This window comes from Protobothrops mucrosquamatus, unplaced genomic scaffold (assembly GCF_001527695.2).
Source record: "Protobothrops mucrosquamatus isolate PMUCROS unplaced genomic scaffold, P.Mucros_1.0 scaffold288, whole genome shotgun sequence".
Lineage (NCBI taxonomy): Eukaryota > Metazoa > Chordata > Lepidosauria > Squamata > Viperidae > Protobothrops > Protobothrops mucrosquamatus.
In genome coordinates, this window is record NW_015386632.1 from 235,820 (window position 1) to 263,375 (window position 27,556).

Genomic DNA, 27,556 nt, shown 5'->3' on the forward strand with positions numbered 1-27,556 from the left:
ACCATTCGGCCTGTCATCCACTCCAAGAGTGTTCACAAAGATCTTGGCAGCCCTAGCCGCCCACCTGAGGCTGGTTCCCATACGGATCCAATGCTACCTGGACAACATTCTTATCCAGTCCACATCCATCCAGGCGGCTCAGTCAGACCTGACCCTAACCATCAGGGTCCTTCAGAAACACGGGTTCTCTGTGAACTTTCTAAAGAGCCAGATAGACCCCTCCTCCACCTGGGCGCGGTCATAGATACGAGGCAGTGCACGGTATATTTGTTGCAGGGGCGCCAGGACAGCATTTGGACTCTAGTACGTCAGGTCCAAAGGGAGCGTACCGTTCCTCTGGCCACTCTTTCCCAATTGTTAGGGAAGATGGTCTCTTGCATGTCCATAGTCCCTTGGGCAAGATTACACTCGAGGGGCCTGCAGTGGTTCCTGCTTCCGTTTCAGAGACGGGGCACCAGTTCCTCCAACCAGAAGGTCAGGATCCTCCCTCAAACTTTGAAGTCCCTTCACTGGTGGACTTCTCCAGTGATAGTCAGGGGCTCATTTTTCAAGGAGCCGGCCCGACTCACTCTAACTACCGATGCCAGTCTGTTCGGCTGGGGCGGCTCATCTGCAATCTCAGATGGCTCAGGGCTGTTGGACCCAGTTGGACCTGAAACACAACATAAACTGGTTGGAGCTCGGCCATACATCTCGCTCTACTTCACTTCAAACGCGAGGTGAGGGGACAACACATCCTAGTCCTTACAGACAATGTAGTGGCCAAAGCCCATGTGAACCGGCAAGGGGGCACCCGGTCCAAATCTCTCATGACCGAGGCTCCGTTGCTGGTTTCTTGGGCAGAGTCCAACCTCTCCTCACTAAAGCGGAACACATCTTGGGAGAGGCAAACCTGCAGGCGGACTCCCTGAGCAGGGAGACAGTAGACCACTCCGAGTGAAGCCTGCACCCCGAGCTATTCATGGAGAAAGCTGACAAGTTCGGTTACCCGATACTGGACTTGTTCGCCTCTCCGGCGAATTCTCAGCTTCCGAGGTTCTTCTGTTTCCCATCTCCGGGGGCGGAGAGGGTGGATGCACTCCGCAGCCCATGGCCCAGGGACCTCCTAAACGCTTTTCCTCCTCTACCTCTGATTCCTGCAGTCATTCGCAAACTACTGCAGGAAAGGGCGGAGGTCATATTGGTTGCCCCGCACTTGCCAAGACGACCGTGGTTTGCTGACCTCGTGAGCCTTTCCATCTCTCCTCCGTGGAGAATCCCTCCAGATCGCATAGCCCTCAATCAGGGAGCCCTGCAACATCCAGAACCCCAGTGGCTCCAGTTAACCGTCTGGCACTTGTGTGGCGACTCCTGATCCAGGAGTCCTATTCGATGAGAGTAGTCACCATGATACAGGCATCCAGACGCCCCTCTACGAACAGAATCTATGATTCCACTTGGAAGAACTTTTGTCTCTGGTGCAACAGGAATCAGATTGGTTTCTCGTCCATCACCATCCCTAGAATCCTAGAGTATTTGCTGGAGGGGCTTGACAAGGGCTTATCCCCAAATACCATCCGAAGACAAGTGGCAGCTCTGTCAACGGTGCTGTCTTGAGACAATTCATCATGTTTAGCCCATCACCCAATGGTGCGCTCCTTCATCAAGGAGCGACCAACACCAAACACCCACGGTCCACAGATACCCCTCTTGGGACTTGTCACGGGTCTTACAGGCTCTTAACGCTTCACCGTTGGAGCCCATTAAGAACTGTACTTTGCGTCTGTTGTCTCTGAAAGTAGCCTTCCTAGTAGCCGTCATGTCGGCCAGACGAATATCGGAACTGGCAGCTCTATCGGTCAGAAAGGACTTATGTATTTTCCACAATGATAGATGATCCTCTGGCTGGACCCGTCATTTGTTCCCAAAGTAAATACCTTGTTCCACAGGTCGCAGGAGGTGATATTATCAAACTTCTGTCCTTGGCCATCTCACGACTCAGAACATCAGTAGCATACTCTAGACGTACGTAGGGCCCTACGCCAGTACATCAAGCAGATTTCAGCATTTCGCAAGTCAGAGGCGCTATTCGTCTCCTTTCAACCCTCTTCCATGGGGCAGAGGGTTTCGTCATCAACCATAGGCAGGTGGATCAAGGCTTGCATAGCAAGGGCGTACCAATCCCTCTTCCTGTCTGTGCCAAGCCATCTCACGGCCCATTCCGCCCGCAGCGCTGCAACATCTGCTGCTTGGACAACACAGGCATCCATTGGGGAAATCTGCAGGGCGGCGACCTGGTCTTTACCTTCCCCATTCATTAGGCACTACAAGATGGACAAGTTTGCCTCTGCGGACGCCTCCTTTGGCTGCAGAGTGCTTCAATAAGTAGTGTCATCCAGTGGGACACAGGCCCAGACTCTTTCCCTCCCATAGGGACAGGTCGGCTTTGGTATGTCCCATTCATGGATTCTCCATCCTCATGCTGGAGAAGGGGTGTTGTCTTACCTGAACACCTTTTCTCAGCATGATGATGGAGAATCCACACCCACCCCTTCAGTGTCCGCCAGGGCCTGTGTCAGGGGTAAGAGGAACCAACGCGTCGGACTATGGTCTGCTACTTCGCCTTCGTCGTAAACTGGGGAGGAATGGCCCAGCAGGAGGCGTGACAATTTGTTAGACTTAGTCTATTGGGCAGGAAGATGATGTAAACCCATTCGTGGATTCTCCATCATCATGCTGAGAAAAGGCGTTCAGGTAAGACAACGCCCCTTCTGGTCCCAATTGTAGTTGTAAGTTTAAGACTACCTATAGTTCATCAGCTGTTTTTCCAAGAAGTAAAGTATAGATAGTCCTTGACTTATAACTAAATTAGGACTGGAACTTTCATTTCTAAGCAATGTGGTTGTTAAACATATTGGCTTGATTTTAAAACCTTTTCATTGTGGTTGTTAAGTGAATCATGTGGCCATTAAGTGAATCTAGCATCCCCCATTGACTTTTCTTTTTGGAAGTCTCCTGGGAAGGTTGCAAATGGTGATCACATGACCCCAGGATACTGAAACTCATAAATACATGCCGATTGCCAAGCACCTGAATTTTAATCATGTGACCATGGGGATGCTGTGAGGAGCACAAGTGCAAAGATAGTTGTAAGCCACTTTTTCAGCACTGTTGTAACTTTGAACGATTATTAAATGAAAGGTTATTAAGTCGAGACTACCTATAAGTCAAGTCTGTTCCTTAGTTCAACTGCATTTGGAAATGAAATTGTATTTCCCTTTGGTGTTGCAGTATCTGAAATTGAGATGCATTTTTACAGCAAATAATTGATGATCTGAGCCACTTTTCTGCAAACCTACAGAAATGTATTTTTCCATAAGTTGCATAAGATGTAATTGATTTGGAGATGTCCATGTGTGCAAGCAGCATGTCAGTTGAAAAAGAAGTATTGATCCTGTTTTCTTGATAACAACTGCTACTAAACAATCAACTTTTTCATTACTTTCTCCTAAGTCAGATCGTCTAACAATTTCTCATTCTTCTTTGTCACCAATTTTGGCAATAAAATATTCTATGATGGCTGGATGGATGGATTATTTTTCATTTGTTGTGCTTCTTGAATGTTAGTATAGAACTATTCTGTTTATTCTTCAATTGCATCTGTTCTTGGTGCATACATTTGGAAAATTGTGAGATTCAGAGGTTTAGCTTCAATTCATATAATCATTATTCTGTCATTTTCAACTTGGAAGCTTTCAACTGAGTGGTATTTGTTAGTGTTATTGCATTCCTTCTGAAGCTGTCATTTCCAGAAGTAATGTAATATAAACTCATGATTTAAAGTAGCCATTTCCAGTTCAGTTGATCATATTAATACCTATTTAGGTTGTTCTCATTTCTTTCTTGATAATAACTAGCTTTCCATGATTCCCAGTTTATACAATTTTGTTCATTTTCTTCTTTTGTCATAGACTTCATCAGCATTTTGCAACCCAAAGGCGTTTTCCATCTGGATTACAACTTCATAGACTAGTTTTAGAGAGTTATTTTTCCCCAATGACATTCTTGATACCTACTAGCCTCGGGTCCCACTTGTAGTACTATCTTTGAGCTTTTTTGTGAACATTTTGATTAAATTTTGATTTTAATACTGGAATAGGTCACCAGATCTTTGCTAGCCCTTCCTAGTGAGTTTAGGACTGGCATATAAAAAAATCTTTATGGGTGGTATGTGACCTCAAGGATTTCTCAGTGTCAGCTACCTTATCCATCTGTCAATGAAACTGTCATGGTTCCAATAGATGAGACCAGTAAAACAGAATTCCAAGACAAGAGGTTTCCTTAAAGAACAGTCAAAAGTGAAACCAAGTCTGGAATTCCCTCCAAAGCATTACAATGTTACAAAGCTGAACTTCCCACCCCAGCACTATGTAATTAACTACATTCCCCAATAAAATACTTTGGCAGGCTTTCTAATAGAAGGCTCAGCCTGCCAAAAGTCAGGCAGCAATGACCTTGGCTCCCACGTGACAAAATATTATTTAGTCTATCATTAAAACCATCCATCCCCCCTCCCAGTACTGTGGCAACCGAAAACGAAGCAAAAATAGCTTCAGCTAAGATCATTGCAGTGTTGACAGGAACATCTCATGCAGGCCTTGTCTTGCCATGACACTTCCTCTGCTTGATCTTCCTTCCATGTCTGCTGCTCCTGCCATCTCAGGCATTCTTTCAACCACTCATCTTTTAGTGTCATGATACTGATGTACTTCTGGATACTCTGGATTACGGTACATCCAGAGCAGTGGCTTTGATACTCACCAGATGGAAATAGTGAGTTAATTGACACAGAACATTCCTGTCCCCGGCAATCTAAAAATTATAGGGTTCTCAGTGCATGTAACATAGATGTGTGTGTGGACAAGAATATCAATCTTGCTGTCAAGCAAAATCAAGATTGTAATAGTGAGTGCCACACAAAGTGCACTAATCAAACAGGTGGTAAGCAAATAGGGGAACTCAGGCACCACACAGGTTATGTAGAAAGTAAACACAGGGTTAGTCATAAAGGAGTCAAATGTCTATACACCAACGTACAGAGCATGAGCAACAAACAGGGTGAATTAGAAATTCAGGTAAATGAGGGCAGATATGATATTGTTGCCACTACGGAAACTTGGTGGGATGAAACCCACAAATGGAACACACAGCTAGAAGGATTTAAAATATTTAAAAGAAACAGACCAAATAAAAGAGGAGGTGGAATTGGATCTTTCCCAACCCTGCCCGGCCCCCTCAGGCATCCCTCCCCACGAGCAACATCGAGGTGACCACACCCACCTTGGCCACACACCCCCAGTTTGCCATGACCACAGCCACGCCCATCCAGTGGGCCACGCCCACCTGGCACCCGGCGATAAATAAGTGGGTTTTGGGTTGCAGTTTGGGCACTCGGTCTCTAAAAGGGTCGCCATCACTGAACTAGGGGATCGGCCATATTGGACTTAATTCTCACTAACAGAGATGAAATGATAGAAGGTGTTGAAACCACAGGAACCTGGGGAGGGAGTGACCATGCAATATTGGAATTCAACATTATGCAAGCACAAGCAATAGAACAAAGTCAAGCTAGAGTCTTGGACTTTAAGAGAGCTAATTTCAACAAACTTAGAGAGAGCTTGGGAAGGATTCCATGGATGAGCATCCTCTAGGGGAAAACAACTCAAGAAGTTTGGGAAATTTTGAAAAGTGAGATTATAAAAGCCCAGTCTAGCACAATACCAACGAAGAAGAAAAATAACAGCTCTCAAAAGAAACCAGCATGGCTGCATAAAGAACTCTCTGATAAATTAAATGACAAAAAGGACAAGTATAAAAAGTGGAAAGAGGGGCACATAACTAAGGTAGAATATCAGCAAATCGCCTGAGCCTACAAAGATGAAGTGAGGAAAGCTAAGGCTCAAAATGAACTAAGGGTTGCAACAAAAGTCAAAAATAACAAAAAAGCTTCTTTCAACATGTTAAAAACAAGAAAAAAGTTAACGAAATGATTGGTCCATTAGTGGCAAGAAGGTAACAAGCAACAGGGAGAAAGCAGAACTACTCAACTCGTTTTTTGCATCTGTATTTACACAAGCGGAAAAAACAGTCCAACCTATCAAAAACAGTACCATAAAAAACAGATTAGAAACACAAGTTAAGATAGGCAAGAAAATGGTAAGTGAGTACCTGTCCACCCTAGGTGATTTCAAATCACCAGGACAGATGGACTGCACCCCAAGATTCTGAAGGAACTGGCAGACGTGATCTCAGAACCACTGAACTATATCTTTCAAAGATCCTGCAGCACCGGGGAACTACCAGAGGACTGGAAAAGAGCTGAAGTAGTTCCCATCTTCAAAAAAGGGGGAAAAATGGACCCAGGAAACTACAGACCTATCAGCCTGACCTCAATACCTGGGAAGATCTTGGAAAAGATAATCAAGCAACGAATCAGTGAACACCTAAAGGCAAACAAAGTCATTACCAAAAGCCAACATGGGTTTGTCAAAAACAGATCATGCCAGACAAATCTTATTGCATTCTTTGACCAGGTGACAAAATTAGTGGACCAGAGGAATGCTGTGGATATAATTTTCTTGGACTTCATTAAGGCATTTGATAAAGCAGATCACAACCTACTACTTGATAAGATAGAAAAATGTGGGTTAGACAGCATCACCACCAGATGGATTCGTAGCTGATTGACCGGCCTTACTCAGCCTGTGGTCCTCAGTGGAACTGCATCTACATGGAGGGAAGTGTGTAGTGGGGTACCCCAGGGCTCTGTTCTGGGCCCAGTGCTGTTCAACATCTTCATCAATGATTTGGATGAGGGGATAGATGGGAAACTCATCAAATTTGCAGACACCAAGCTGGCAGGAATAGCCAACACTCCAGAAGATAGGCTTAAGATACAGAAGGATCTTGACAGACTTGAACATGAGGGGCTATCTAACAAAATGAAATTCAATGGTGAAATGAAATGAAATTCTACATTTAGGCAAGAAAAACCAAATGTACAGGTATAGTATAGGTGGTACCTTGCTCAATAGTAGCAACTGTGAGAAGGATCTTGGAGTTCTACAATCACTTAAATATGAGCTAGCAGTGTGCTGCAGCTGCCAAAAAAGCCAACACGGTGCTAGGCTGCATTAACGGGGATAGAATCAAGATCATGTAAAGTGTTTATATCACTTTACAATGCCTTGGTAAGGCCACACTTGGAATACTGCATCCAGTTTTGGTCACCATGATATAAAAAAATGTTGAGACTCTAGAAAGAGTACAGAGATGTACAGAGCAACAAAGATGATCAGGGGACTGGATGCTAAAACATATAAGGAACAGTTGCTGGAATTGATTATGTCTAGTCCAGGGGTAGGCAACCTTGGCTCTTTTATGACTCGTGGACTTCAAGTTCCAGAATTCCTGAGCCAGCATGGCTGGCTCAGGAATTCTGGGAGTTGAAGTCCACGAGTCATAAAAGAGCCAAGGTTGCCTACCCCTGGTCTAGTCTAATGAAGAAATGGACGAGGGGTGACATGATGGCAGTGTTCCAATATCGGGTTGCCACAAAGAGAGGGAGTCAAGCTATTCTCCAAAGCACCTGAAGGCAGGACAAGAAGCAACAGATGGAAACTAATCAAAGAGAGAAGCAATCTAGAACTAAGGAGAAATTTTCTGACAGTAGAACAATTAATCAGTGGAACAGCCTGCTTCCAGAAACTGTGAATGCTCCAACACTGGAAGTTTTTAAGAAGAGACTGGACAGCCATTTGTCCGAAATGGTGTAGGGTTTCCTGCCTGAGCAAGGGGTTGGATTAGATGACCTCCAAGATCCCTTCAACAGCAACAACAACATCATCATCATCATCATCATCATCATCATCATCATCATCATCATTATTATTATTATTATTACATTAGATGGGTGTTAAATTGCTGGCTGGATGAGTCATAACAAAACCAGCAATGGGAAAAATTGTGATACATCGCAACATGTCATGTGATGTTGCGAGTTTGACACCCCTGCATTAGACCTTTACCTCTTCAGGATTTGTTTTCTCCTTTGGTGATACTTGGATGTTGCTGTTTTCCTTCCCTCCTCATTATGATTCCCATGTGACTGGGATATCAAGGTACTGTATGTCTGCTATGTGATCCACTGTTAGTTCCGCCCCATCAATTTTATCTAACTTTCCTTTTCTTAATACCATCTGGCCACATTTCTCGAGTCCGAATAACATTCCAATTTATTTACTGTATATCTATGTCAGATGGATCAACAAGTCGATATCTCATTCACTCTTAGTATACAGCTTGATTTTATCCATGTCAAAGAGGACCTTGTGATTGTCTGAGGGGTATAGGCTTATGCAGAAAAGCAGTGGGGACAGTGCATCACTTTGATATATGCTGCACTTGATGGCCACTTGTGCAAGCTGTCTTGAGTTGAATTCTAGTACTGTCTTACACAGTCCTATTGAGTTCTTGATGAAGGCTCTCTACTTTTTGGTACATTGAATTTTCTTTTCTAGATAGATTTACTAGATATGTATGAGTTAGATTTAATTTATGGTGGAGATTTAGGTTTCAAAGAGGATTTGATTTGTTAAGTTGGAGATTTGAGATTTAAAGACAAACTCATTTAATTTGAACTGTATCACATTTTGCTTAAAAAAACTCCATGGGCTAAATTAGGGAAGAATCAATATACCTGCATTAATTTAATGGTTAATTAATTAACCATTATTTTTTTTGCAAGATGGGATAATAGTGATAGAATAGAAATGATAGTGAATTTTAAGGTTATTAAACTTGCTAGATTTCACCTGGATATTATTAACAGTTTCAATGAACAATTTCTGCTACAACTATTTTAAGGTACAAGAGAAGAATAGCAAAGCTACCTTCACAATGTCTAACAAATTGCCTATGAAGAAATTGTGTTAAATAATGCAGAAAGTACCCTATATTAAAAAAATACAAAATCAAATTGTTTAAAAAGGATGTTCAAAATTGATATTTCTCCAGCACTTGGAGATGGAGAATCCACCATTGGGTAGTAGACTGTATTCCTGCCCAATCAGATCAAGTCAGCCAAAGTTGCCACGCCCGTCCTGGACCATCAATCTCCAGTCTTTGACTTGATCTTGCCCAGGACAGACGTTGCAAGTTTGGCTCTAGGCAGGTAAACAGTCATTGGTGGATTTTCCATTTCCTTCCTCAGTTACTAAATTTATTCAGTGCTTGCATTTAATTTGGACCTTCCTTGTCTCCCCCCCCCCAAATCCCTGTAGGCATTTCTAAAAGAGACTAACGGCCGTTAGTCTCAACACTGTCTATTTCGCTTCAGGATTGGGCCTTGCAGCGAAGCAGACGAGCTTTCGTTCTCCCGTCAGGAGGCCAACGGCTGTTGGTCTCCAAATAACACAAGCCTGACGGAGCTTGCGGCTGCGGCTCCGTAGGCTGATTGTACGGGTGGAGAAAGGCCCCGGGGGAGGTTTTTTTGCCTTACTCGGTTCGGCCGAGGTCTGCTTCTTTGCCTTACTCGCTAGGAGGCCAACGGCGGTTGGTCTCCAAATACACAGGCCTAACGGAGCTTGCGGCTGCGGCTCCGTAGACTACTAGGCGTGTGTATCAATCCGGAAGGGGGGGGAGGCCCCTGGCTTACTTTTAAGGCCGTTTGTTTTCCTTTCGCGGAGCTGCGGCTGCAGCCCGTGGTCCGATTATTCTTGACTTTTTTCCCCTTCTCCTTCGATCGAGAATACCGGAGGTGTGCGCGCGCGCGCGTGCAGCCTCAGCTACAATCGGCGATCCCACCAGCCGATCGGAAAATAGGAAAGCGTTTCTTTTGCTCCGTTTTCTCTCGATCGTTTTTTTGTGTGCGGAGGCTCCAGGGAGTGAGGGGAAACAATTTCCCCAGCCCTGCCTGTGTTGGGGAAGGTCGCCATTTTGAGCCTCGTGGTCCCTGGCTCGGCTCGGCGGCCATTTTAAGCCCACTGTCTGTTCAGCTGAAATATCAAATTAATTCATTGGTTAAGAGAATTAACCTGGTCAGATCTAATATCAAACATCCACATTGTTAGACAGTTTTCCCTTTCTCCCAATTGAGATAATACTGGGTTAACAAGATACGTGTAGCAGGGTAGGCCGTCATTTTTAGGCCGGCCACCATTTTGTGATCTTGATTTCTACATATAGAGTTACGAACTTCTCATTCTTCTTATTCTAAGAATCTTTCATCTACAATTACTCATTCTCCTCAGATTGGGGTCTCCTGGTTCTCTAATTTGGTTTTGACAAATTGGCACTACACTGGGATTCCAGACGCCCCCAATAGCGTGTCTGTCCTTATCCACAGTGTTTAAGTACGAATTCCAGGCTCCCCTTATAGAGTGTCTGTCCTTATTCGTACACAATATCTCCCTTGGATTCCAGGTGCCCCAGTAGTGTACCTGTCCTTATCCAACTGGGAATTATACCTGGGTTCCAGGCGTCCCTGCAGTCCGTCTGTCCTTACCCAGAGTCTGACATTCTCCAGATAACAGGAGCCCCCTATTGTGTTCCAGTGTTATTGGGGAATGGAGGAAACTGCTCTTTCCTCAATGAGTGCCCTGCCATCCTCATCGGGTCCTCCCGGTCTGGAAGGCACTGGTAAAGCGACTCATAAGGGCCGTTCTACCACCAAAACTTCTAAACATACTGATAAACAAGCTACCAGGAGACACCAAGCCTTGGAAAAAGAGTTCTCCAAAGCTCAGAAGAGAGCTAGGCTGGAAACACCTGAGTCTGCGGGGTTAGCCTTGGACTTACCCCTTGGGGTGTCAACTTCTCCTAGGGGTGTCTGGTCGGGTGGGGATTGTTTCCCTTCCCCCGCGCAGGGCAGAATGGAGGATGCCCCTCCAACTCCTCAACCCTCTACGTCTAGGGTAGCGCAGGGGGTCCCGGAGGCCACATTTACCCCTACTGCGGCAGGGCTCCGTCCTGCCGAGCCAATTCCATTCCTTACGGAGGATCGCCTGGCACTATTGATTGAACGGGCGGTTGACCGCGCTCTGGACACCAGAGCCTGGCTTGCCAGACCAATATCCTTTCCCACTCCTATTTCCCAACCGGAGGGGCGGACTCATTATGCCCCATTTTCTCCTTCTGGGTCTTTTGTTTCTGAGGACTCATACCTCAACCAACCTCCCCCTGGCCAGGAGATTCAAATGTCGGAGGAGGAAGATGTCCCTACAGAGGCTCCCTCTTTCACTGGCCTATTTAACCCTTCTTTCTTTGTCGCCATACTGCGTAAGGCCACATCCATGGCTCATCTGGGACAGGGATCCTCATCATCAGAGGCTCCCGCTCCACCAGATCCGGAGGCGGCTCCAGTTTATGTGGAACCTGTTGCTACGCAACACCGTATCCCCTGTCCTTCCCTGTTTCTGACTGCAATCAAGAAGCAGTGGTCCTCTCTGGCTTCGCTTCCCTTACCAGGTAACACAGATAAGAAGCTGTACAATGTTGCCAAGGAGCTAGAGGAGGCTCTGGAAATTCCAGATGTGGACGAACCGTTAGGACCCCTGGTGTCGGCCACGGCCATATCCGGTGAGTTTTCAGAGGCTCTTAAGGCTGAGGATCGCAAGTGCGAGTCCACCTACAAGAGAACGCACCAGGCGGCTGCCTGGGCGATCAGGACCGCAACTTCGGCCTCCTTTTTCAGCAGGGCCGCCCTCACCTGGCTCCGGGAACTCCAAGCCTGGGTTCCAGCGGAGGATGTCCGCACGCATTTGGATCTCAGTAAGATGGTGGCAGCTACTGAATATGTGTCGGACGCATCTTTGCAGGCCGCAAGGTTTTCTTCCAGGGCTATGGCATCCAGCATCACTGGACGACGTATGCTCTGGCTGAAGAATTGGCAAGCGGATGCTAAGTCCAAATGGAAATTGGCAGCTGCTCCTTATCAGGGTTCTAAGTTGTTTGGGGATTCTCTGAATCCTTACTTAATGGAGAACAAGGACAAACGCAAGGTCCTTAAGGACCTGATCAAACGACAAAACAAGAGGGCTGGTTACTTTCAGCGAAAGCAGTCGTTTTGTGGGGGACCAAGATACACTTATTCCCAGCCTTTTCGTTCCTTCCCACCCAGACAAGACAGGCAGGATAGACAGCCTGACAGGCAAAATCCCAGACCCAGACAACAACCTCAGGGGAAACGGCCCTTTCGAGGGAACAATAGGCCTTTCCGCCGTTCAAGGTGACTCTTTGATGGCACCTCCCATAGGGGGCAGACTTTCACTGTTCGCCCACCGTTGGGAGGCTACCACCACGGATACGTGGGTAATCAACACTATCCGCCACGGGCTCCATTTGGAGTTCGTCTCTTACCCTCCAAATCGATTTCTTTCCTGTCCGTATCCCCGAAACCGCACAAAACAAAGGTTGATGGATGAGGCCATCCATCACTTGCTGCGCATACGGGCCATAGAACCCGTACCACTGGATCAGAGAGGTCAGGGATTTTACTCCATCCTCTTTGTCGTTCCGAAAGCATCGGGGGGATGGAGGGCTATTCTAGATCTAAAGAGCTTGAATTTCCATATAGCTTACCACAAATTCAAGATGCAAATGCTCCGCTCCTTCTTGGGAAGCGTCAGAAAAGGGGACCTCCTGACGTCTGTCGACCTCACGGAGTCGTACCTTCATATCCCTATCTCTCTGATCCATCGGCGGTTTCTACGGTTCGCGTACAAGGGGAGTCACTTCCAGTACAGGGCGCTCCCCTTTGGCCTCTCGTCGGCTCCCAGAGTATTCACCAAAGTCTTGGCGGTCCTGGCAGCACATTTACGATTGATACCAGTCAGAGTCCAATGTTATCTGGACGACATTTTGATCCAGTCCTCATCCGCCCGGACAGCATTGACGGACCTCGAACTGGTGATAAAACTGCTCCAGGACCACGGATTTTCGGTGAATTTTCACAAGAGCCACTTAACTCCCACAACGAGGCTCTTGCACCTGGGGGCCGTCATAGACACGTTGGAAGGCCGGGTGTACCTCTCTCAAGATCGCAGGGACAGCATACGGGAGTCGATCCTTCGGCTTGCAGGAGTCGATCGGCAACACTGGTCAGTCTCTCCCAGTTGTTAGGGAAGATTATTTCGGCCATAGCGATAGTACCCTGGTCAAGGCCTCCACTCCAGGGAACTACAACGGTTCATGCTTCCTTTTCAGAGGCGGAACCTCAGTGCTTCCCAACACAGGGTAGTTCTCCCTCACCATGTACTACGCTCCCTCAGCTGGTGGCTGTCACCAGCCATTCTCAGAGGGTTGAGTTTCAGGGAACCAGACAGGATTGTACTCACGACCGATGCCAGCCTGTTCGGCTGGGGGGCACACATTCAGTCGAACTGGGCACAGGGCCGTTGGTCCGCATCAGATCTGCGGCACAATATAAATTGGCTAGAGTTGAGGGCCATTCATCTAGCTCTTCTACATTTTCGCCATCTGGTGACACGGCGCCACGTGCTGGTCCTTATGGACAATGTGGCAGCCAAGGCACATATAAATCGCCAAGGGGGAACCCGATCTCGGAGCATGTTGTCCGAGGCTCTTTCACTGGGTCTCTGGGCAGAACACAATCTGGCGTCCATCAAGGCCGACCATATTTCGGGGGTCGCGAACACACAGGCCGACCTTTTGAGCAGGTCGACAATAGATCACTCGGAGTGGAGGCTCCACCCGAGGATCTTCAAAGAAATTTGTCACCGTTTCGGTCTTCCTCTGGTGGATCTCTTCGCGTCCCCATGCAATGCCCATCTACAGCGCTTTTTCTCCCGGTTCCCGACGGTGGGGGCGGAACAAACGGATGCCCTTCGGAGTCCTTGGCCGCAGGGTCTGCTATACGCATTTCCCCCTCTACCCATTCTACCAGCGGTAATCCGCAAGATTCTTCAGGAACGAGCGGAGATCCTCCTGGTGGCCCCTTACTGGCCAAGGAGACCTTGCTTCGCCGATCTGGTGAATCTCTCAATCAGGGAACCTTGGCGGATTCCATCAGATCAGATTTCTCTCAACCAAGGGCCCATTCTACATCCCGACCCCCAATGGCTCCAGTTAGCCGTCTGGCGCTTGAGCGCTCGATCCTAGCTGGGGAACTTTGTTCACAGGGGGTCATTACAGTTATTCAGGCGTCTCGTCGTCCATCCACCAACCGCATCTACGAGGCCACGTGGAAAAATTTCCAATCCTGGTGTTCCGGGAGACAATTGTCGCTTTCGGCACTTACTGTTCCAATTATCTTGGACTATTTATTGGATGGATTGGACAAGGGACTAGCCCCTAATACTCTACGCAGACAAGTTGCCGCTCTGTCCACGGTCCTCTCATGCGACTCAGCTGAGTCACTGGGTCATACCCCTTAGTAAGGTCGTTCCTAAAGGGGGCCACCAATAACAACCCCCCTGTGGTACACAGGTACCCCTCGTGGGAATTGTCAAGGGTGCTTCGGGCCATCACTAAATCTCCCCTTGAGCCCCTCAGGACGTGCGACATTCGTTCCCTGTCCCACAAGGTGGCCTTCCTGGTGGCTATCACGTCTGCTCGCCGTATATCTGAATTGGCGGCGCTTTCAATTCGGGACGACTTGTGTATTTTCCAACAGGATAGAGTAATCCTTCGCTTGGACCCTACCTTCGTTCCGAAGGTCAATTCCCTGTTCCATAGGTCACAGGAGATAGTGCTGCCTGACTTCTCTCCCAACCCGTCGCATGGGTTGGAACGGCAATGGCATAGTTTGGATGTCCGCAGGGCCCTTAGGTACTATATTTCGCGGACAGCGAAGTTCCGGAAATCTGAAGCTCTCTTTGTATCTTTCCACGCTTCCACCAAAGGTCGGAAAGTTTCCTCTTCCACAGTCGGGAGATGGATAAGGGCATGTATCGCCCGGGCTTACCAAGCTGAGTCGTTGCCGCTTCCACGGGGGGTGACTGCCCATTCCACACGGAGTGCGGCTACTTCTGCGGCATGGGCCACTCAGGCTTCTATCGAGGAGGTTTGCAAGGCAGCCACTTGGGCTTCGCCTTCTCCTTTTATTAGGCACTATAAAATTGATAAGTTTGCCTCTGCTGAGGCTTCTTTCGGAAGGAGAGTTCTCCAACAAGTTTTACACCAAAGTGCCACTCAGGACCAGTCTACTACCCACCCTAAGGGACAGTAGGCTTTGGTATGTCCCAATGGTGGATTCTCCATCTCCAAGTGCTGGAGAAGGGGCGTTGTCTTACCTGAACGCCTTTTCTCAGCACGGAGATGGAGAATCCACCTCCCGCCCTTGTAGATTTTTGAGCATAGGGGCAGTTAGATTTGTGAGCCACAACGTCTTGCTGTCAGTCAATGGCTACGCTTGCGTCAAAGACTGGAGATTGATGGTCCAGGACGGGCGTGGCAACTTTGGCTGACTTGATCTGATTGGGCAGGAATACAGTCTACTACCCAATGGTGGATTCTCCATCTCCATGCTGAGAAAAGGTGTTCGGGTAAGACAACGCCCCTTCAAGCAACTAAAGAATGTACTAAAGAATCTTACTGAGAGATGGTGAAACTGTGTCTGATCATTGAAAATCAATATATATATATATAAAGACCTTTTAGCCAACATAGGACTTTTGGAAGCAGTTGGTGTTTAAGAACTTATTTCTAAATAATACATTTTGGAAGTAGAACAACTTATAGTTGAAAACAACCTATTGAAGCAAAGTGTTATGACAACAAAAATTAACTAGGTTTATGTAGAATGACATACTGTAGTGATGAAAACACATTAGAGTCAAAAGCTGTATTTTTGAAGTAGCCTCATCCATCTTAATATCACCTCTGAAAGGTAGTTTGTTCTAACATTACTAACACTAAAATAGTAGTGTTAATAATTATTGTTGATCTAGAACAGGGGTGTCAAACTCCCCGCGACATGTGACGTGATGTATCACGACTTTTTTTGCATTGCCGGACCTGGGGTGGGCGCGGCCTCCACATAATGCAACCGGCCCATGGGCCGGCAGTTTGACACCCCTGATCTAGAAAGACACAGTTCAAAATTATAACAATAATTCTATTTTCTAGGTATGATTTCTCTTTCTTTTCTGCCTCTATGTTTGGTATGATAATAACTTGAACACATTGCTTTTTTTCCTGTGATTATGTATAGCATGTAGGTATTTTGGCAAAGTAAAGAAGCTATATATATTCATTCATATATAATCAATATATTCATTGATTTATTTAATTCCCCAAATGAGCCCAGAAGAAGCACCAATCAGCTGGAATGTTGCAGCATCTCCAGGGTCTTGTGATTTACATTCAGATGCTTGGCAACTGATTCATATTTCTGACGGTCACAGTGTCCCAGGACCATGTGAAGTGACCAAAACCTGCTGCAACCACCCAGCAGACGGGGGGAGGGGATAAAAACCAACCCCCCCCACCCTACCCCCGCTGCCAATCCTCAACAGAAATGCTCACAACAATGGAAACCTCAGACAGGAGGAAGAGCTCCGCCGGGCGGGCAGGCAGGTGTCTTGCTAGGCTGTGGCTTAGGGGGCACTTTTTCCAGTGCCATTGTAACTTCGAACAGTCACTAAGCGAACTGTTGTAAGTCAAGGACTACCTGTACTTTATCACTTTTTTCCTTTTTTTTTTTTGGTCATCAAGTTTTTGACACCGTGCTAGGCGACTGGTGGTACTCGGATGTTGCCATATCCTAAAAGTGGTACAGTGGGTGAAAAGGTTGAAAAGCCCTGCTCTAAGAGAGGAAGTTAAATGATTTGGTAGGTGAACTGGTTCTGTTAGTAAAGGGAGGGGAAGGTGAAGAGAAAAAGAGAGAGAGAGAAGGAGAGAGAGAGGAAAGAGAAAGAAAGAGGAAAGAAAGAGAAAGAGGAAATGGAGAGGGAGAGGAAAGGGGGAGAGGGAGAGAGAGAGAGGAAAGAAAGAGGAAAGGGAGAAAGAGGAAAGAGGGAGAGGAAAGAAAAAAGGGAGGGAGAGGAAAGAGGGAGAGAGAGGAAAGAGGGAAAGAGAAAGAGGAGAAAGAGAGGGAGAGGAAAGGGAGAGAGAGGAAAGAGAGGGAAAGGAAAGAGAGAGGAAAGAGAGAGAGGGGGAAGCGCAAGTGCCTGTCTCTCTCTCTCACACACACACACACACAGAGTTGGGGAAGAGGACTGGCAGACCAAGGGCAGAAAGAGCCAAAGGGTTTTGCGGCTCCCAGTGCTTTGTTTTCGGTGGGAAATGGGTCCAAGTGGCTCTTTGAGTGTTTTGGGTTGCCTATCCCTGGCCTATACCATTTCAGACAAATGGCTGTCCAGTCTCTTCTTAAAAACTTCCAGTGTGGGAGCATTCACAGCTTCTGGAGGCAGCTTGTTCCACTGATTATTTGTCAATGTTAAGCATGTTAAGCAAGACCATCTCATTTAACAGTCATGATCACTTGCAAATGTAATGGGCAGGCTCTGTTATGGTTATAAGTGAAGAACTATATGTACATACAGTAACTCAAGATGAAAGTATGGATAATAATGATATAAAGTATTGCACTTCTATTTCTCGTCATCCCTTTCTCCATGATTTGCCAACCATTCAAAAGACTTTTGAATGGCATCAAATAGTGGTGTGATCACAAGGCTCATTGTGATTTGAGGCATATACATTTTCATGAATCCACTGTTTTCTCTTTCCCATTAAAACATTTACATGTATCAGAAGCTTTTTAATCTCCCCCTTCCTCCTGCTCAACAACAAATGGTTGTTGCAATATAGGTAGTCCTTGACTTATGACTACAATTGAGCCCAAAATGTCCATTGCTAAGCAAGACAGTTATATATGAGTTATGCCCCATATTATGACTTTGTTTGCCCCGGTTGTTAAACAAATCACTGTAGTTATTAAATGAATCATGCAATTGTTAAGCAAATCTGGATTCCCCCATTGACTTTGCTTGTTGGAAACCACCGGGAAGAGTACAAATGGTGATCACATGACCCCAGGACAGTGCAACTGTCATAAATACATGCCACATGCCAAGTGCTTGAATTCTGTTCATATGACAATGGGGATGCTACAATAGTCATAAGTGTGAAAAACGATCATTAGTCACTTTTCTCAATGCCATTGTAACTTTGAATGATTGTAAGTCGAGGACTACCTCTACTGCATTTTGTGGCATGTTAAAATTACATATTAAAAGTACAATTTTGTGTAGAATTTTGAACTGTTCAACACAAAAGTAGGAAACACTATGATCATCTTTTCCTCAGTGACCTCTGTACTGTTTTGTGCAGAATTCTGTGGAAGATTGCCCATATTTATTCATAATAGTTGACCTTGTTGTCTATTCCTAGCTTCTTGCTTGACTATTGAAGTTTCTTTTAGGTAAGCTGTATTAAGCTGATCATCAATGTTTGCACCTTATCTAAGTAACTTGTATATGCTTCCTGAATTGTAGTGCCTAGAAGCAGTAAAAGAAGGTAGCCAACTTTTTCTTCAGATATTTAATAATGTATTTAAAGCTTTTACACAATATTAGGAGGAATATTAAAAACAAGCACTAACTTTGCAATTAATGTTATGTTTCTTGTGCATGACAATTATGGGGTTTTATGACTACTCCATTTTTCTTTCCAGAACATTCTGAAACAACTGTTATGTAGGACAACCCCATGTCTCCCTGCAAATCGTCACATAATGAATAATGTGAAGTACTTCATCATTGTGAGGAGTAGGCATGCCCCAAATGTTTTGAATTCATTCCGGTTTACATGCTTTGTTTTTAAAACTCCTTTGATTCAAGAATATTTGCTTTTTTTCTTCCCATTCATTTTAGCAGTATATAAAGAACATATTCAAAATTATTTGTTTCCCAAATGAATGAAAGACACGATCTTGAATATGAAATGCTCTGTGTTGAATGAGAAAGTTTCTGAACTTTAAATTGGGATTTTCAAATTGAAAATCCTTACCATGCCTCCCTGACTCTCACGGCACCACCCTTGTGCATCTTCTCCAGTTGTCTCCCTTGTACCCTCCTTGAGCTTGCTGTACCTCCCTTGGATCCTTGCAACTGTACATAATGCACCATCAATTTATGGTTCTCATTTAGCAATTATTACTAATTGTAATAATTAGAATTATTACATATAGTAGTAGTTAGTATTTTAACTATTAATAAGTTGAAGTTATGGAGTTGACTCAGTTGTATTCAAGAATATATTTTGTATAACTGTACTTTTCTGGCATTAATGGCTGAAGTTTACTTTGAAGATCTAAATTGTGAGAACAATTCAGACATTAGGATGTACAGTAAAATTGCCTGTGAAGGAGAATTACTGTACATCGTTCTCTCTGAAAAGTCCTCTTTTTCTTTCCTGTTTTTCCGTGCCTAATTTAAAGCTGCTTGGTTAAAAGATATAGAAGAATGGAAACAAAACAAATAAGTTATTGTGGTGACACGATTCCCGTGTGTTCTCTTTGTACATAGTAAGGTCCATTTATCTATAATAGTGTAATAGCAGTGAGTAAAATATAGCATCACTTCAGACATTATCCACATCATTATTAGAAAGATCAATTATAATTATGAAATGACAAATAAGAATAAGAGGGCATGAATTGAAATGGTTTTTTATTTAATATATTTATCTTTATATTAACTATAATTTGTCATGATGTACAAATTTGGGAACCATGAAAGTAGGAGAGCTAAGAATATAGCATATGAGATCGCATGTTTCTAGAAGTTGATTGTTCTTTAAATGTACTTTTTCCAATACCATAATTTATTTACAGTTCAGGTCTTTTGGCTTGTACTTTTTATCAGAGCTCTGAGTGAGTCACAGAATAAAATTAAAATGAGGCAAACAATGACAATAATTTAGACATACTTTCAGGAGGTTTTTGCAGGAGAAGGAGTGGCAGAACCTGGGGATGGAGTCAAAAGATTAATTAGCCTAAGAGTTTCTCCATAGCCACAAATGGATTATTCCAACCCCCTCTTGAATTCCATTTACCTTATCTAATGTCAAAATAGTACTAATCTTAATTGAGTAGATTCCTGTGCATAGACATCAATAGTAATAAGTCAGTTTAATTGGAACTAAACCTATGTCCTAGCCTTTTGCTCCTGATAGTTTTTATGATATTGTTCATTACATTTTCCCCCTTCCAATTCCTATTCATCTAATTGTAATGTGCATTTGTTCCAATTCATAATTTGCAAATGTGTTCTCAAACTATAACATTAAAAAACAAATGACATTGATGGGAGCTTTCTTTTCTTACTTAGAAAAGAATGAAAAATTTCATTCACTTGTAAATTTGGAGCACTGTGTATTGCTCCAAATGTTCACTGGACTTCTTATAATTTGTATCTTATTGATCAAATGACAATTGAATTCAGTTTTAGTTAGAGAAATTTGATAGCTGAAATTTTTTGGTCAGACACTTGTAAAACTGTTTCTTGTTGCTTTTGGCTTGTTTTAATTAGTCAGAAGAGATTTGCTGTATTAACCAAGGGGCTTTAAATATCTTCCTTCTAGAAACGCTCCAAGTTGCTTTTAAGATGACATATTCTGGCCACTAACATGAATTAGTTGTTAAAATTATTTTAAAGTCAATTTTAATTTTTTATTACATAATAACCAGGTTGATACTAAATAACATATGTATGTATATTAACCTTAAAATTAATTTCTAAAATTAATCAGTGTCTTTTATCATCTATGGTTTTCTATGCACTGTAATATTCATATAACAAACTTATCAAATGTAATGGTGATTTGCATATGATGAAAATTAACTGATATAGTTTGCCCAGTAGGTTTGCCCTGATATATCTACTAGTGTTTGAACTTGTTTCAACATTAATTGAACACTTGTTTCAATGTTCAATGTATGATTTTTTTTACTTAACGTTATTTAAGACAGAGGTGGCAAAGGCTTATATTTGAGTTCTTTTTTCTGGTCAAAATTTGCAGAAGCAGTTAGACAACTGTGAGTGCCCACGTGACACTCGCTAGCCCTGCCTCGTTTTCGCTGCATGGCCGCTAGCACCACCCCATTTTTGCCTTGCAGCACCCCGTTTAAGTTGCACAGTGCCCCATTTNTTTTACCAGGCTGCCGTGAGTGGCCAGCCTGTCCAGCAGGCCATGGCCCGGTAGTGGGCTGCGGGCCACAGGTTGAGGACTCCTGTCTTAGAAGAAAGAATTCCTCCCTTATCAACGCTCAATGTAAAAATCAGACAGTTACATCTCTGTTTCTTCTTACCAAACCAATACACTCTGACAGTTAATTTCAAGGGGGAGGTAATTGGTAATTATTAAAATTAAATCTGGACATTTAAACTGCTAATCTTCAGCTATGACGAAATGATTCAGAAAACTGAGACATAGGTTTGACTATAGTTTAGTGTAATTACAGATGTAGACTGGTGATTTTTTTAAAAATCTTCAATGTGATGATTGTATTGCAAATACTTTTTTCAGCATTGAAGTATTTTTGTTAAATGTGATATTTGATTTCATTTTCAAGATAGGCAGCTTATTTTTCATATTGAAAGTTTTGTCATAAGGCAGACAGTATTCAGTTTAGTATTCATAAAACAAACATGATAGAGCAGTGCAAGTAATTTTACATACGAGTATTTTAATCTGTGCAGTAATGCTTCTTTTGTCATTTGCTTCTTTGTTTTCTCATGTAACTGCTGATATTGCCAACTTATATCCGTCAAGCTTAGGTCCCACTTTTTTAAATACAAAGGACTGTTATCTACAGCATTTCCCCCCTATTTTCATATGCTTATGGAAAAAGCATCTTTATGCTTTTAATCAAATGTTAGATGCGTGCAAGAGGAAGATATTCAAGTATTATTAATTATTATTATTTGTTAATGCTGTTGAGTGCTGAGAATAAATTTGGCCAAACAGCATACGTATCTAGTTCTAACATACATGCATTCAAAACTTCTTGTGGAAGGAGAATTTGATACAAGAAAGGGCAAAGAGTATAAAGACTAAAAGTGCATTCTAACAAATTTGGGGAAAGAAAGAGACAAAAATAGCTAAGTGAATGCCACTGTAAATTTTGTTCAATCCTCTATGTTCATATAATTAAATCACTTTTTTCTTTCAATCAAAAATGTTTCCTAATTAATATAGAACATACAATGTAACACATTCTATTAATTAGCAAAAGTAGATAGAAATTTTCAGAATGCAAGCATAGGCATGTTACTGCACAGAAATATTGATGGATTTTTTTCTCACTCCTCTGTTCTTCATTCTCATCTAAATTTTTACAAATTTGAGAGGCAAATGAACGTACGATATTTCACAAAGCTGCTTCTCTTACAGTTTTAGATATGGCTTATAAAAAGATACTTCTCATGTACATGAATCTGAAGCTAGTGTATTTAAAATTCAATTTTTCTAGTTTCATAAAATATGTTATGCCAGAACTGTGTGGTATTTAATGCTAAAATAACATTTACTGTTTCATTTATAATTTCTGCTACAGCAGAATTGTTCTTATAGAGAAGTGACTAATACTAATACCTTGTATTGTATTAAACTAAACTATCATCTTAATATTTAATAATTATTGAAATACATGATATGATTAGGTTATTTTATTAACAGAATGGAAAATGATACATGTAACAAAGCAAAATAATACTTAATTTTAAAATGAAAATTAAACATAATTGTATCATCATCATAGCAGTAAAATTAGGACATATATATTTCCCTAGAAGAAAAACTAATATTATGTAAGATGACAAAATATGGGATTGCTTCTTAGCTTTGCAACAAAAGTCAATTTTAAAGTATATGTTATCAATAGAGTATATTTATAAAGAATATCCTTTTTTTTCCAGGCTGTTGGCTGCTATGAATCGTTAATATTAAAAGCAGAAGGAAAAGTTGAATCAGATTTCTTTTGCCAGTTAGGTCACTTCAACCTTTTATTGGAGGATTATCCAAAAGGTAAGTCTATTATAATTTATTTTAGTATTTTTTTCCTCAGAATCCTAGATCAATACTACACATATAATACAGCACTTACATTTTTTCCCTTTTTTAGAGAGGTAAGATTATACAAAATACATAAAAAAGCAATAACAAGGAAAAGAAATTAAGGGAAGGAGATAAAATAAAACCCAACCAAATTCATTTTAAATCAATACCATTTATTGTTCTTCTCTACATCTTTCTATCCATGCAAATCATTTTTGCTTCCATCATGTCCATTTACATACTAACTTTTGATCTTCAAACTTTTCTGATGATCTCAATTTCTTCTAACCGCAACTTTCTCAGTCTTTCATTTCCTCTGAACTCATTTTCTCTTTCTTCATTTATTTTTAGTGATTAGTTATTCCTTATATTTGTATGGTCAAATAATCTTATTTCTTTTGTACCGGTCACATTGTTGTTTTCAGTCTCCATTTGTTCATACCCAGCCATTGATATTCTCGATCTTATCTCTTCTGAATTAGTCTATTCCCTTCTGTATTTCTTTTGACATACCTAAGTCCCTGTTTATGAAGTGGGCAGGAACATAATCCATTTTTGTTTGTTTCAACATTCATTCCTTGCCATAGACCAGTGGTGGCGAACCTATGGCAGCGCTGCAGCAGCACCGGCAGCACACGGAGTTGGGGGAGCACGTGATGTGGACCGCCAGACACACCTACTCCATCCCATCTCCTCAGCCCCCTCGAAGGTCTTGGTCTTGGCCCGCAAGTGGAGCACATTCCCTTTGCGCACCTCAATACTTACCGCGGCTGCTAGCCGCTCGCGCAGGTCCATTAGGTCACTGCCCAGAGCTGCAGGCCTGCCCAGCATGAAGGAAGCGAAGCGGTCGGCTAGGAAGCCCTGCGTAGAGGTGGCAGATCACGCCCAGGGCCAGGAGGCAAAAGGCCACCCTGAGTGGGGAAAGCCGGATCACCACTGGCATCATGGCTGCCCAGGCTCAGCAGAGATGGGAAGGCACGCAATCCTAGCTGGGACTGGGGGGCCATGGCGCCGATGGGGATCCGGCTTTCCCCACTCAGGGTGGCCTTTTGCCTGCTGGCCCTGGGCGTGCTGTACCACCTCTACTCGAGCTTGCTAGCCGGCCGCTTCACCTCCTTTGTGCTGGGTGGAGCTGTTGCTCTGGGCGGCGGCCCAAGGCAGGGCCAAGGTGCATCAGGTGCGCAAGGGGAACAGGCTCCATGCACGGGCCAAGAGCAAGATCTGCAGGAGGCCGAGGAGATGACTAGCAGCGACCTGCTCTCCAACAACAAGCAAAAACAGATGGGATGGAATAGGCACATCCGGCGGTCTGCATCACGTGCCGATGGTGTCAGGCAGCCACCACCCTGGCCCCTGCCTCCCCTTGCCTTGCCCACAGCAATGGCACCCCCGTCCTGCCCCCTGCCTCACCCTGCAGGACGAGCCTCCTGCCCACTGCCCCACCCTCCAGAGACCCCCTGGATCTCCCCAAACCATGCCCAGCCCCCACAGGCATCCCCCCATGAGAAATATGACCACTGCAGCCACGCCCACCCAGCGGGCCACGCCCACCCCAGTCCTCGAGGGCGCCACAATGCTTATGCGGCACTTTGCGATAAATAAGTGGGTTTTGGGTTGCGGTTTGGGCACTCGGTCTCTAAAAGGTTCGCCATCACTGCCATAGACTATGTAGTATCAACTACATTTCTAGCAGCATTTGCGTAGCTTAAATTTTTTGCACTCATTTTGTGATGTCAAAATTCAACTAAGACAAGCAAATGTATCTATTTCCTCTAATTTTTAGTCATTTATGTATCACTTGCAATACTGAATTCTGTTGTCTCTTTCAGACCAAACTATTTTTGCCTTTAGTACCTTTATTTTCAAGTACATATTCCTTACTCTATCATACAGTGTAATACTTGCTGAAAATTATATGAGTTCTTAGACAACAACCTATTATATTGTCTACATGCAGAATTATACGTATCTTTATGTCTCCAACAAGCACATTTCTAATGTCACCATGGGCATTCCTTACATATAAATACATTGAACCAGTCAAAGGCACATTGTTACCAGCACTCATTCATTCTGTTTCAGCAATCATTTCTCCTTTCACATTGCCTCTTCTCCTTTATTTATTCCCTCCCCCGAAGATTCATTTCTGATATTACCTAAAATGCTATGTCTCAAATTCAGAATCTCTCATCATCACTGTTTCTTTCATAATGAACAGTCAGATGACCCATGCTTTTAGGTGCATTTCTTTGCCATGTGCTTGTGTGTAGCTTAATGCTTAAACTGAATGGCCAATCACTCTTTGTATATTCTTGTTCCCATCCATCTGTTCATATCACCTAAGGAAAATAATTTTTCTTTCAAGATTGCACTCATTTAGAAGTTTTTCCTCAAGCCCAACCGTGATTCTTTCATAACTAGCAACTATTGCCAACATACGAATGTACAGAACAAGATAGATGACACAATCCATACTTTTTGATATACATTTTACTAGTTTAATATATAATGAAACCTTCGTTCTCCAAGCTTGTGGGTTGGTTTCCGAACATTTCGTTACCAGGCTAGGTAACAACTTCAGCGGTGTTTAGATCTTACCTAGCCTGGTAACGAAACGTTTGGAAACCAACTCACAAGCTCGGAGAACGAACCTTCACCCTCATCCTACACCCGAGCTACAGATATTCGCCACTATTGCAAACCTATATCTTATCTATGCTTATGTTATTTTATGTAAATTAGATTTCCTAAGCTAAAAACTACCTCTGAAACCTCTCAATCTGCTACTACTTAGAAAATACTGGATTGTCATTTGAATAATGCTATCAATAATTCTGCTTTCTACTTTTAGAATTATATTGATAAAAGAGCCATAAAATACCTATTACATCTTGTATTGTTTTTGGGTTCTCACTGTTAGCTGCTTGAAAAAGATAATTTCTGAAAATAATCAGGTTAGACAAGTCTGTCTGGAGTATATGCATTTCTTTTAAGTTACGTTTTTGAAGATAGTAGTTAAGGGCTAGATTAGGAACACTAAATTCTTTTAAGTTATCACAGTTTGTTTTTATTTCAAGTACATTTATTATAAAAATGTCATCTTGAAACACAATAGTATATATGCATAAGCAGTCTTGTTCATAAATAATATATATTTGGTTAATCATTTGGAGTATAATCTATATTGATACTTGGTATAGTAATATGAATACTTCAGTAACATTTCTATATACAAGGAAAAAAGAAAATCATGTTGCTCCATTATTGAGAAAATCCAGGTACTCTAGACAAATAAATAGAGTATGCATTTTTATGTACAGATGGTTCTTGATTTAAAACAGTTCATTTAGTGACCATTCAAAGTTACAACAGCACTGAAAAATGAATTATGACAATTTTTCACACTTACAACCATTGCAGCACTCTGGTCATTTGATCAAAATTCAGGTGGTTGACAACTGACTCACATTTATGATGCTTGCAATGTCCTGGGGTCACATGATCACCTTTTGCGACCTTCTGACAAGCTAACTCAATGGAGAAGCCAGATTCACTTAACAACTGTGTACTAGTTTACAACTGCAGTGATTCACTTAACAACTATGGGAAGAAATCATAAAGTGGGGCAAAATTCATTTAAAATCTGTTTCGCTTAGCAACAGAAATTTTGGGCTCGACTATAGTCTTAAGTCAAGGACTATCTGTATTTACCAAATTGGAACAATGTAACTAGTACAGTAGTGAATTTAGTATTGAAACATACCTTTGTTATTGTGCCAATGTTTTATGCTAGTGCAAAGATAAATTTAGATCAATTTTCTTTAATCTTACACATTGGCAATACATTCATATTTATGGTATATTCGTTACTAATACAAATTTCTTATGAAGTTGAGCTTGTTTGATTTGATCCTTGTTAGACTGAAAGCAAAGTAACATTATCTCAACATACAGTGTTTTTACATCATTGGGCAACTCTCTTAGCTATGGGGGAAGGGCATTCTATTTGCTTTTTAGATTATATGTTTTTTAGTTTCAATATTGATGTTGTCTAAGGACCAGGATTGGTCTGCTTGAGTAAACCTTCTTGATATTTCCTTTCCTATTTATACAGAAAGATTTTAGGAGAAAAAGACAAATACTGTTTTTCTTTCTTCTGCTTTATTATATGTCAATTATTTACCCAAGTTTGGAATTGGGTGGTATCCTTGAATCTGATTTGTTTATGATGTCCCACAATGAGTTTAAGATTTCAAGAAAATATCATCTGGGAAAATAGATTCCTACTAGAGTCCCTAACTTTTTACAATACACATGGAAATCAGTGGAACTGTTCAAAATAATGAAGACTTTTGCTTTATACTCTTCTCCAGGATTATGTTTTTTTTCATTCCCAGTAGCATTTGATAGGAGAAAATCTGGAGAAAAAAATGATATGTATTTATGTGTGCATATGTGCATGTATGTTTGTGTGTACATATACACACACATATAC

At 42.8% G+C, this 27,556-nt stretch overlaps 2 protein-coding genes across 2 annotated transcripts in view; both read left to right on the top strand.

Moving 5' to 3' along the window:
- Positions 1-27,556, top strand: part of LOC107286495 (lysine-specific demethylase 6A-like) — a 54,527-nt gene that overhangs the window by 26,614 nt on the left and 357 nt on the right. Inside the window, exons 3-4 of the mRNA XM_015814868.1 lie at positions 22,923-23,019; positions 24,311-24,368. Coding sequence (XP_015670354.1) covers positions 22,923-23,019; positions 24,311-24,368 — 155 coding nt within the window. The remainder of the gene's footprint in view (positions 1-22,922; positions 23,020-24,310; positions 24,369-27,556) is intronic.
- The window catches only part of LOC107286489 (lysine-specific demethylase 6A), a 125,027-nt gene continuing 120,393 nt past the window's right edge, over positions 22,923-27,556 (top strand). The window contains exon 1 of the mRNA XM_015814863.2: positions 22,923-23,031. The gene's annotated coding sequence lies outside the window, so the exon portion shown is untranslated. The remainder of the gene's footprint in view (positions 23,032-27,556) is intronic.